This window comes from Amphiura filiformis, chromosome 1 (genome assembly GCF_039555335.1).
Source record: "Amphiura filiformis chromosome 1, Afil_fr2py, whole genome shotgun sequence".
Taxonomy (NCBI): Eukaryota; Metazoa; Echinodermata; class Ophiuroidea; order Amphilepidida; family Amphiuridae; genus Amphiura; species Amphiura filiformis.
The window spans coordinates 55,284,304-55,296,495 of NC_092628.1; the positions used below are offsets into that span (position 1 = coordinate 55,284,304).

The 12,192-nt window shown below is 37.2% G+C and overlaps 2 protein-coding genes across 2 annotated transcripts in view; both read left to right on the forward strand.

The window, feature by feature from the left end:
- The first annotated feature begins 786 nt into the window (after positions 1–786).
- Positions 787–12,192, forward strand: part of LOC140149093 (protein CEBPZOS-like) — a 61,163-nt gene continuing 49,757 nt past the window's right edge. Inside the window, exon 1 of the mRNA XM_072171261.1 lies at positions 787–796. The gene's annotated coding sequence lies outside the window, so the exon portion shown is untranslated. The remainder of the gene's footprint in view (positions 797–12,192) is intronic.
- Positions 2,571–7,412, forward strand: LOC140149075 (cytochrome P450 2J6-like). The gene is made up of 4 exons (XM_072171237.1): positions 2,571–2,999; positions 4,118–4,743; positions 5,324–5,660; positions 6,725–7,412. Exons 1-4 carry the CDS (start codon positions 2,654–2,656, stop codon positions 6,904–6,906), a joined length of 1,491 nt encoding a protein of 496 aa, XP_072027338.1. The 5' UTR covers positions 2,571–2,653; the 3' UTR covers positions 6,907–7,412.

The following is a 12,192-nucleotide window of genomic DNA, read 5'->3' on the forward strand; positions in this document are numbered from 1 at the left end:
TTGTACTTTTAAGTGGAGGGTCTTTTGGAGAATATAAAATGTGATATTAGGAGAGTTGTCATGTGCGGGGTCATGTGTTATGTTGATGTACAATAACTTTTTTCCTTATTTGCCCTTTTCCTTTTTAAAGAAATTTTTATTTTTGTGCACGTGCTTATTGTTGTTCCTGCTATGTTTGCTTTTTAGTTTTTTAACTTTTAATATCAATTTTGTTTTGGGTCCCGTATGTCCTTAAGTGATATTAAACGCTGTTGCGGAAATACCACCAACTCCTAAGGTCATCACCCTGCACAACATGATATCCTTATCACAATTTTATCATGGATATTTCGTGTTCTTTTGTGTTATTTTAATATAAACCAACTTTAAGCGGATTATATTTATAGTACCGTATATAGTAACGTAACTTCATAATTGTATAGAAATAAAAGTACAATGGCTTATTATAGCTGCCGTATGATATTTAATATCTTGTTGCTTTCGTTGCAGTACTTTCGTCTTAGTTCTACGTTCAGTCTGTTCTTTTTAGTTCATTGCATTTAAAGGATTTCCTTTCTCTTGCTGTCTGTCTTTCCTTATCTTTTCATGCGAGTTTAGTTTTTTTTTGGGGGGGGGGGGGGCTTTAGGGGTGCGAGCCCCGGGATAAAAGCAAGGGGCGGCACAAGGGGCGGCGGAAGTATAAGAGGTGGCAAGAAGAATCATAAAAGAAAAAAGACAGGGCAGAAGGGGCGGCAAATAGAATAATTAATGAAAGAAGGGCGTAAAAATTAAAAGGTTTAAGAAATTGTTTAGGCATAACGAATGAAAATATACCTCAAAAATTTGCTTTTGGTCGCCAGCTGGGCCGCCGCTAAAGGGGGTGGGGTATTAGGTGGGTATACACCGCAAATTCTTGTCATACGGTAGGCCTATTCATTAAATTATAGAATATTGATATCTAGGCCTATAGTAACTGTTGCTATTTGAAACAGGGGTGGCCGCATTGCATTCTCTAAATTCAGTAAATTTTCATCGTCAACCGTGTAATTGAATGGGATCATTTATTTTGAAATTTTAAAACGCTTGAAATATCTCAAACAAATAGGCCCATGTTGATAAATAATATAAATACAAGCTAAAACCGTTGGGGTTCGATAATGAACCCCACAAAACTAACCGACTATATTGGAAAATGCCATACGGCCGGGCGGTTTCACAAGTTGCCGGCTCGATCATGTCATCCGCCGCCTGATTTGAAAGTAATGTATCTTTTCATGACCTCGTAAAGTTCAGTTCCAACCCACAGAATTTGTCACAGTTAGACTGTGGTTCCAGCTGAAAGGTATAAAAAGGAAGCAAATTATTAGAACTAGGCCTATTAGCAATTCCCCATAGGCCTATTTGAATTGAATTAATGCAAAAATTTGCTTTTCCAGGCCATTTTATTTTTCCAGAAAGGATATGACTCAATAAATCCAACTAGCATAGCAGAATTCTCCAAAAATAAAGCGGTTTTTGAGAAAAGCGCCACATTTCCTTTCTGAAATAATACTTTTTATGTACCTATCATCAATAGTCTCTTTGTGGTAAGTAGGCCCTATTTAAATATTCGGTGTAAAAATATCCTTAAAAATCGGTGGTTATGAGTTATGAATTATCGTAAAAAGCCACACCGGGGCCACGCCCATGGCTCTAAACATGCGGTGACGAGCTCCATAACATAAGTATTTGGTGAGTATTAAAGCAAAACTTTATCACGAAATTACTAATAATAATATTAAATTTTAACCACCCATTATTCATAACCACAATTAAATGCACGCACTGTTTACACGGTCCAATGGGTAACAACCCCGGGGGCAGCAATTGTATGTATAGGCATATTTAGCCGTATGATATCTATTTCTAGCTGGTTTGTAAAGTGGGCTATAACACGGATGCTGTTTGCATACATACCGACATGCATTGCAACGTTGGACAATTTCCTTGAGCCCAAGGTTTAATCATTGTTATAGAATAATATAATTTTTTATAAGGTCTCAACAATTTCACCGTCGTATTGTCCTTGTAAGAAAAATTCCCGGGAAAAATTAAGTTCAAAATGTTCAAATTTTTTTTTGTGTGTGAAATCGACTCGATGAGGCTTTTCCCTTCCCTAAAAGTAAAAGTTCCTTCAAATCAAAACTATTTGTTTTCTATTTGATACTTGGGGAAGGTGGGAATGTAATTAACATGTTTTCTTCTTTAAACATATTTGGAATATAATAATAACTAATTATCAAACGTTACATTTGTGGAATTAATTCCCATTTATGTAAAACGGTTTGTCCCAGAACTCTTCTTTATTGAACCCACTAAGTATGGAATAGATACCCAAACCAAAGATATTGGAATAGTATATAGAATTCCTTTGACCCAAACCAAAATAAAAAAAACCCTCCTCATCATTCTAGTAAAATGAAAACTAGAATATTCCAATGCATTGTGGGATAGCATTCTTCTTCCGGTTTTATAGCAGTCGAAAGTCCTTACATAGTTTCGTGCAAATAAAGTAACCAAGGAAGTATAACATAGGGCCTACACATATTATACAGACCAAGCATATATTATAACTTGAAAATATGCATAGATAACACGATCTAGTCGTTTCAAGCATTGCAGTCAAGTTGTGAAAATGGATGTAACAACGTTATTTATCGTCCTGCTCTGTCTAATTCTTGCCATCGCGTTTATTATCCAGAGAAGATGCCGCAGACAAAACCTTCCACCAGGACCGATGGGGTGGCCGGGAATTGGTATCATACCCATCTTATCGAGGGCAGAACACCATGGAAAACATCCACATACAGTTATGAGCGAACTTTGTCATCGGTATGGTACAGTGTTTAGTTTTAGACTTGGCACGCGTTTAGTGGTATGTTTGAATACATTGGAGTCAATCAAGGAAGCTTTTAATAATAATGACATTTGTGCGAGAGAAGCGACACTATTACATTCTATACCAGGGTGCCCAGGAGAAGGTAAGTTTCTTTTATTTGTCAGTTATAATTAATAATAATATTTGTTGTTTGTTGTCTTTTTTGGCTTATTTTTATAAAGAAATAAAATAAAAAAGAAATAAAATTAAAGTAAAGAAATTAGCTATATGTATTTGAATGGTGCTTTAGCTTTGTCAATCCTGCTGTTTTCCTTCCTTCCTTCTTCGGGTCCTTCTTCTTCTAGATATCCCGCGGATAAAATACTAGTAGTGTAAAGTTTCAAGTGTGCACGCTGCGAAAGCGACTTTCTGGGATCCGTACAAAAATTCTGTATAATTTTCTGAAGTTGGTACAAATGCTTGATAAATCAGGAAAATATAATCTTATTTAGGACAAACACTTGTAACAGGGAGGGCCTCATGCAAAAAAAAAAAAAAAAAAAAAAAAAAAAAAAAGGGGGGGCTGAAAATGTGTATCACTCTGAAGGGGCCTTTAAAATATCACCTTAATGTTTCTTGTAGAACATTAGTTTAAACTATTTTCTATGGGGTTGACGTGCATTTTCATGGCCAAAAAGGGGCCCTGAAAATAATTTCAGGTCCGAAAGGGGCCCTGAAAAAATAGGTCTATGTGAATTTTTCTTTTGCATCAGCCCCCCCATTACATTACAAGTGTTTCTGATTGTAAACGGTCCCTTATTGCGCCAAAACGATACCATTCACTTTATTTTCGCCCATTTTCGCTAAGTACACTCAAACGAGTACAGCTAAAATTCTTAAGGGCGTAAATCCGTTTTCGAAAATAAATAAATAGAAAATACAGTGAAAATAAAAGCATGAAACCAAATCGGTATCTTACACCATCTGGGCAGAAAATTAACTTCATCTTTGAAATGAGGCGTTTTTGGTTTTAAAGAAAAACATTGATTTTCTCAGAACTATTACAAATGGACGTTTTCGAAAACTTACGGAGGCAACTGTTACATAAAATAAGTTAGGATACTAAATAATGGACAAATGTCATACACTGTGGGGTCCAACCTCAATGACTAATAAAGCATTTCAATGCGGATCATGATAATCACTAATCAGAATCGGATAAAGCTCAACAAGTTGAAAGGAATATTTTTGTAATAATCTTATATCATTTTTACCTCGCAGGTGTTGTCTCATCATCAGGTCGAGTATGGAGTGACCATCGACGGTTCATGTCCACCATCTTTCGTAAATTTGACGTCAGCAAAACGGTGTTCCAGGATAAGATCATTGACGAAGCCGAATACCTTGCCGACGTAATCGGGGAATTTTCAGGACAACCTATTCATCTTCATCGCTATCTTGCCAACGCTTCCGCCAATGCTGTTAGTGCTGTATTATTCGGCAAACATTACGATTACAAAAATGACGAATTTTGTGAATTATTACAACACATCCGAAGTGTCCTGAAATTCATTGGAGCAGGTGGCAAGGTGTTCTTCCTACCGCCAGTTTTAGTTAAAAATGTTGTCTATAGAAAACAATATCAAGAATATGTACAACATGTAAACTACTTTCGCCATCTGTTCCGTAACTTGATCGAAGAACACAAGGAGCATGGTCAAGTTGGAGAGGATGTGCAAGACTTGATCGATGCATACTTTGTAGAGATGGCAAAGTCACCACACGGAAAGTCATCATTCAATGCTCAGAATCTGGAGGCCAATATGGGTGATCTGATCTGCGCTGCCTTTGACACAACATCACATACATTACTATGGCTTTTTCTTTACATGATCCATTATCCGGAGGTTAGTAGAGCTTATAGTAGGTCAGTGGTGGAAGCCTTCAGGGGGGGGGGCATATTCCGAGTTTCAGATGGATATTTCCGCACGAAGACTGTTTTAGCCTAAAATGAAGATGCATTTCGGTATAATGCAACAGTCCGCGCGAAGCCGGCAAAATATTGTGCAATTTTACCCTATTTTGGCTCAAAACACGGTGCTTTTTGGGCTAAAAAAGGAAGATGCACGGGCAATTATTGCTTTATTTTTACTACACTTAGGATTTTTAGAAGGTACACACCAGGCAGCTCCCGCTTCCGCCACCCATGTAGTAGTATAGCATATTTTCTTATGGTATAATGTATTGTCTTAAGTTCAATATTAACATTCGAATCTTTCAACGTTCTTATCTAATTCGCGAAATGTGCCTTGTACTTATGTTCAACAAGTTCAGCAAATTATATTTTAATGACATCACATTTTCTGCTCTAGTTCATTTTTTTTTTAAAGTTAAAGTAATTAGGCTATATATTTAATTTAGGACTTTTGAAAGGATTTGATTCTCCGATAGAGCAATTAACTTTAATTTGATTCAATGTTGTTGCAGGTACAAATCAGGATACAAAGTGAGTTAGACTCAGCTATTGGACCCACAGGTCTTCCACGGTTATCCGACAGTGCTAATATTCCATACACAGAAGCTGTAATCTTGGAGGTGCAACGTATGCAAACCACTCTTCCACTTGGAGGCCAGCATTCCACTACAAAAGACACCACTATCCAAGGTTTTGACGTTCCCAAAGGAAGCATTGTACTGTCCAATTTGTGGCATGTGCATCATGATCCGAACGCCTGGGAAGATCCTGACGTTTTCCGGCCCGAGAGATTCTTGGATGAATCTGGAAGAGTAGTCGTACCTCCACATTTTATTCCATTCTCAATAGGTGAGTATATGATTTATATGCTACAGTGTCAGAGATGCCTCCTTATCTCATATGGCGGCTCATTGCGCCTCTAAATAATGACATAGTTTATGACCCGGGGGTACTTGACGTTACAAGTGACGGGCATGAACGGACGCCAGTTCGAAACTATGGGACTTTTGGTTTTACAAGAGATTTGACACCAACGAAGGGGGTCATGGGTAAGAAGGCCAAAAAAGGGGATCTTTCCGTTAGACTTGGGCAATTTACCAAAAAGTGGTCTTTCCGTGATACTGAGGACATTTTTAGTCAAAATAATAAACGTTGACAAACATTTTGAAGTCATCAAAATTAGATTTTTGTTTTATTTTGAAGAAAAATAATGAAATTTTGTGAATTTTAGAGGAAAAAAGGGTGTCAATGTGGTCGCACATTCGGCCCATCCCAGTCACCTTTTTAATGAATGCCCCTGGGGTTTATGATCAGTTGGAGGACTTTTGATATTGAAAGATAAACTTTTAATGTGCCTGTGTTTGCATTAGAGAATGAATTTGGAGAAAACCTTCTGATAATTACAAACACTCGCTGAGCAGCAAGACCTTCCCTCTAAGCTTTTAATCCGATAAGCTGATTATCTATTTGTTTCCATGAATTGGAAGACATTCTTTGATGTATTACTGAGCTCAATCATCTCAAATTACTGGAGCGTGAGCCACCCAGGCTGGTGGCTCAGCATAGCATTTTATTAACAGAAGGTTTTCTCCAAATTCGTTTCCTAATGGATGATCTGATTTGTAAGATAACTACTTGGTTTTATTATTTTATAGGGCTATATAATGAGATCTTCACCATCATTGCATCGTTATCTGTCCACTGCACAACATTAGCATGATTAGTACTAGATTCCTGGATCTTAATATCAGGCTATATGCTATCATAGAAAAAAGGCTGTCTTGGCGGTTCATGATTTATGATATTTCCATTTATTTCGTGCAAATTCCCCGGGCAATTCAACATGTTCAATAATAATTTATTGTAAAATGGAGAAATAAAACATTCTTTGTACTTTTTGTTCATTTTGATAGGTAAGCGTTCGTGTATTGGTGAAAAGATGGCAAGAGCGGAGCTGTTCTATTTCGTCACACATCTGCTACACAAATTTACATTCACAAAACCGAATGGCGCTCCTGAAACACCTTTCATTGGTTCAATGGGGCTCTCATACGGGCCACCACATTTTGAAGTCTGCGCAGCACCTAGAATTTAGGTTACGTCTGATAGCATCAACTTTTAAAGAAAACGATTCGTGTAACCAAACTCAACATCATGTATGGCACGATATATTGCGATGCTTGCATCACTAACATGACTAATAAAGTAATAAAGCATTGGAATTAAGGGTACTAGCGATCCTGCTGCTCATCGGACTCGAACCACCGATCTGTTACTTCTATCATCCGTTGATAAGTCTCGCCCCTTACTGACTGCGCCAAGGCAGTTGAAGGAGAAGTTGCAAAGTGGAATACAAAGCATAAAATGCTGTGTTTATTCCTTTGTTAAAGTAACAAATTATGTGAACATGTAAAGATTTAAAATGGTCACGTAAGGTAACCTTGAAAAAGACATTAAACAAATAATGTAGACATTAATAAGGATTAATGATCAAATGTTTGGCCAAAATCTCTTTTGAACCCAAGTCACATTTTCAATGAAAACTTACTTTTCTGGCTCAATATGCAATGTTTTGAATAAAATTTTGAATTTTGAACATTGGATTTTTTGTTGAGTGATTGGAGTTTGTGATGCCAGCCATATGTGATGCGATCAAGCAAAATCAGTCGGAACTCGGAAATATTGATTTTGAGATATAGCCACGCAAAGGAAATATTTCCTTTTGTTTGCTATTGTTTTGGAAACTCTTTAATTGCTCATACCTTTGGAACTGGTTGTTCAATTTCCATGGGGTTTCTGCAAAATGCAGCTTTGTACATGCTTTTTACCCTATCCTATAAGAAACTGAAAATTTAATATTTCCGAGTTCCGACTGATTTTGCTTGATCGCATCACATATATCAGACTGGTAAGGGGGCTGGCATTTTCTTCGGAAGGGTGGGGGGTCCCAAAAATACTAGGGGGGTCATAGAATTTTCAGACCAAAAATAGGGGGGGTTATAATTTTTTTAACACCCAAAATAGGGGGGGTTATAGAATTATTAAGGGCTGGTGAGTTAAAATTTTCGCGCGCTGCGCGCGCATTCTTTAACTTCGCAGTCGAAATGTGCGTACAATCTATGCACAATTTTTACACGCTCCGCGCGCCTTCTTTACACTTACAATAAAAATGTTACCCCGCTCCACACACTTTCTTCACTTTTAAGTTTTGACGCGCTCCGAGCCTTAGTTCCGGCAATGAATAATTTTTCTTGAGTCTGTGTAGTTGGAAGGGGGGGGGTCATAAAATTGTTCGACCCGCGATAGGGGGGTCGTAAAAAAATTTTTTGCCCGCGATAGGGGGGTCATAAAAAAATTGACTCCGGTCACCGACATATTTGGGACCCCCCCTTCCGAAGAAAATGCCAGCCCCCTAAGTATGCTTACTTTTTAAATGCATGTGAACATAATGATGTGAATAAGGGTGGAATAAGCGTATGCACCTATAAATTCTGGAGTAACCCAATCATGCCAATAGGTCAATCCATATCCAATACCGGGGGGGGGGGGCCCCTCAATATGAAATGGATATCGGTGCAGGGCTGGCACTTTCGCACTAAGGGGCATTCGGTGAGAGCAAAATGTTAAAAATATGGGGTCACCGGGTGAGAGCATGATTTTTTGCATTCGGTGAGAGCAAAATGTAAAAAATATGGGGTCATTGGGTGAGAACATGACCTTTTTTGATGAATGGAATCTTTGGGTGAGAGCCGAAACAGCGTCACAGAAACCTCCAAAATCGAATTTCTTTTTCTAAATGGCTTCAAATTTGTTTTTTGTTATTTTTGAAAATAAGTAACAAAATCAGGGATAAATGAAAGTTGCTGTTCAAATTGAACTGGTAAGGGTCTACAGGGTGACAGATCAAATGGAAAAATAGGGGGCTCTTCGGGTGACAGAGCATGTGTTCGTAAAAAAATATGGGGTCTTTGGGTGACAGCGATGCTGAAAAAAAGGGGGGGGTCTTAACAGCCCTACATACGCGTCACCTCTAGAGTTGGAGTGCCCCCCCGGGATCCAATATGTCTTTTGTGACTGGGTTGGGAAAGTAGGGAAATACCGCAAAAAGGGCCTGTCACTTAATTGATCATTATAAAAGAATAACGTACTTAAAGCCATATTATAACATTTGCTGAGGAGGACGCCCTCACTGAATTTTTCAAATTCTTTTTTTCACACGATTATATTGTACTTTATTAAACCAATATACCTTGCAAAAATCAAGACTCTAGGTGCTGTAATTTTGTCAAAATCCGGGATTTTGAATAAAACGCCGGAACCGGCGTTTTATTATTACGATGGAATTATTACTCGAACGCATACACGATGTTCATAACACACAGTACGTACACGGCGTGCGGGACGGTGATATACACAACAAAGGGTCGTACCATAACATGACCGAAGGAGTGGTACGTATTGGCGACATGTGCGCTGGTAGTAAATTCCAATTTTCTTTGCTTTGCCGTAATTGTTCGGCTCAAAAAGAAAAGGGAATATATATGACAGTAAAAGCTAACATTTTATGGCAAAGAAATGCTAATCTATTTTGCTTTTTGAAAATGTTATAATATGGCATGATTATTATTTTAAATACATTAGTGATTTCTATGTTTTGTTTAACAGATGAAAGTAGCGTTGGTGGACCGTTAATTATGACATGTTGATTCTAAGATTTAAAAGCGTTTAAAAACCATTAAGTTATTTATCTCAATGAATGCCTTATATGCAATGATAATTGGTTCGACTAGCAGCTATGGAAAGAAAAAAAAAGAAAAAAAGAAAGAAAGAAAGAAAGAAAGAAAGAAAAAGAAAGAAAGAAAGAAAGAAAGAAAGAAAGAAAGAAAGAAAGAAAGAAAGAAAGAAAGAAAGAAAGAAAAAGAAAGAAAGAAAGAAAGAAAGAAAGAAAGAAAGAAAGAAAGAAAGAAAGAAAGAAAGAAAGGAAGGAAGGAAGGAATATTTCGTGATCCTGGCATCCTCTATTTATGATATTTTCCAATAGATATCCACGAAAAAATTCCCAAAATTTCAGCTGATTACGATATTGCGTTTGCGAGTTATATATGATTAAAGCCATATTATAACATTTTCAAACAAAATAGATTAGCATTTCTTTGCCATAAAATGTTAGCTTTTACTGTCAGATATATCCCCTTTTATTTTTGAGCCGAACAACTACGGCAAAGCAAAGAAAATTGGAATTTACTACCAGCGCACATGTCGCCAATATGTACCACTCCTTCGGTCATGTTGTGGTACGACCCTTTGTTGTGTATATCACCGTCCTGCACGCCGTGTACGTACTGTGTGTTATGAACATCGTGTATGCGTTCGACTAATAATTCCATCGTAATAATAAAGCGCCGGATCTGGCGTTTTATTAAAATCTCGGATTTTGACAAAACTACAGCACCTAGAGTCTTGATTTTTGCAGGGTATATTGGTTTAATAAAGTACAATTTAATCGTGTAAAAAAGGAATTTTAAAAATTCAGTGAGGGCGTCTTTCTCAGCAAATGTTATAATATGGCTTTAAGTGTATTACACTGCTCCATATGCCACTGTCATGACTGTTGTAATTTCGTTCTGTTACACCAGAACGTAATTCAAATAATGAAGATATTTTTGCTAAACGAATAAATCTGCAAGAATTTTTTTGCACATAAACATTATGCAGCCAGAGGTTTCCAGTGGTATAAAAAATTTCACATTTTTTGAGAAAAGTGGGGGAATGGGGTGTGGATCGCGAAATGCTCTATTAATTAATTCAATTAATTAATTAATTAATTAATTAATTTAATTAATTAATTAATCAATCAATCAATCAATTAATCAATCAATTAATTAATCAATTTAATTAATTAATTAATCTATCGATCCTCATGCATGCGATAAGCGCATGAACAGATGTTGTTTATATCACTCGAGTCACCCCTTTTGTAATCTCGAGAGCAAATAATTCGATGGACTATACTTTTTCACAGGAAAATAATCCACAACTTTTAAATGTAGATTGACATGTTCGATTTCTCTGCTCGCGAATATTGCACTGCGAAAAGTTAAACATTTCTTTTTTATACTTCAATCAGGTAACTTCAAACCAAGCGATTATGCGTTCACACGATTATGTTACAAACTGAAATGAAAACCGAAAATCCTTGCTATAAGTTTTAATTCTCTAACAAAGGGTACAATCAAAGATATCGATAATGATGTCAGTCAAGAGCTTAGGTAGGATAATAGGAAACCATGTGACCAAAACCAATACTGAAACTCAATGCGGGACAGTCTTTTACAATTTTTATTTTATGTCATGCTTTGTATGTGTATTTTTGATGTATTTAATCCAGGTATGTAAATAAATAAATAAATAAATAGATAAATAAATAAATAAACACCCGCCCAGCATTGATAAAATGAGGCCTATATCACTTACTGATATTTTTGCTAAGGTTGCTGAGGGGTTTGTGGCCAAATGGATTGTGTATGATATTGAGCCATATATAGATATTAATCAATTTGGGAACGTCAGTGGTTTGTCAACATCTCATTACCTAATCAATCTTGTGCACATACTTTTCCAAGGTTCAGACAAACGCAACAATGTAGGATCGGTAGTCCTTATACGGACTTCTCCAAGGCATTTGACTTGGTAAATCACAATATAGCTGTTGAAAAGTTGATTGCTTTGGGGTCCGGTGGGCTATCGTTCCTTGGGTTTACAGTTTTCTCAATAATCGCACTCGTGTGTGAGATATAACCAAACCATGTCTGAATATACCCCGTTGTGCGCTGGTGTTCCTCAAGGTACCAAACTTGGTTACATCATTTTCCAGGCTGATCTTGATGACTTCCTGGACTGGTCTGTACGTAACCACCTGAAACTCAACCCTGACAGATGTCAAGCCATTCAAATCTGTTTCATGAGAAACCCGCCTTCTCATCCCATTCTGAAGATAGGCGCTTCATCGCTTTATTTTGTTTCATCTGCCAAAGTCCTGGGCATCTACATACAGCAAGATCTTAAATGGGAGGGCCAGCTAGATCACATGTGCAAGTGTGCTAACAAACGCCTCTTCATGCTTCGTTCTCTGAAACCTTTTGATTTCAACGTTTCTGAGCTGACCACAGTTTACGTTGGTTACATACGTACCATTTTAGAATACAGACTACTCTTGTTGCCATTTGGCATTCGTCGCTCACTGTTAAGCAATCCAGTACACTTGAGAGTCTACAGAATCATTTTGGGTGCTAATTATATTCTTATGATAATGTAGTTAGTGTATGTAAGCCAGACTCTCTCTCTCTCTCACTCTGTCAGGAGGGAACAACACTCGCTAAAT

Bases quoted from the DNA above. Each gene is read 5' to 3' on its own strand.
- LOC140149075 (XM_072171237.1), top strand. From the start codon at position 2,654: ATGGATGTAACAACGTTATTTATCGTCCTGCTCTGTCTAATTCTTGCC. The intron at 4,744-5,323 runs GTTAGTAGAGCT...ATGTTGTTGCAG, and splicing joins ACATGATCCATTATCCGGAG to GTACAAATCAGGATACAAAG. The intron at 5,661-6,724 runs GTGAGTATATGA...TCATTTTGATAG, and splicing joins TTTTATTCCATTCTCAATAG to GTAAGCGTTCGTGTATTGGT.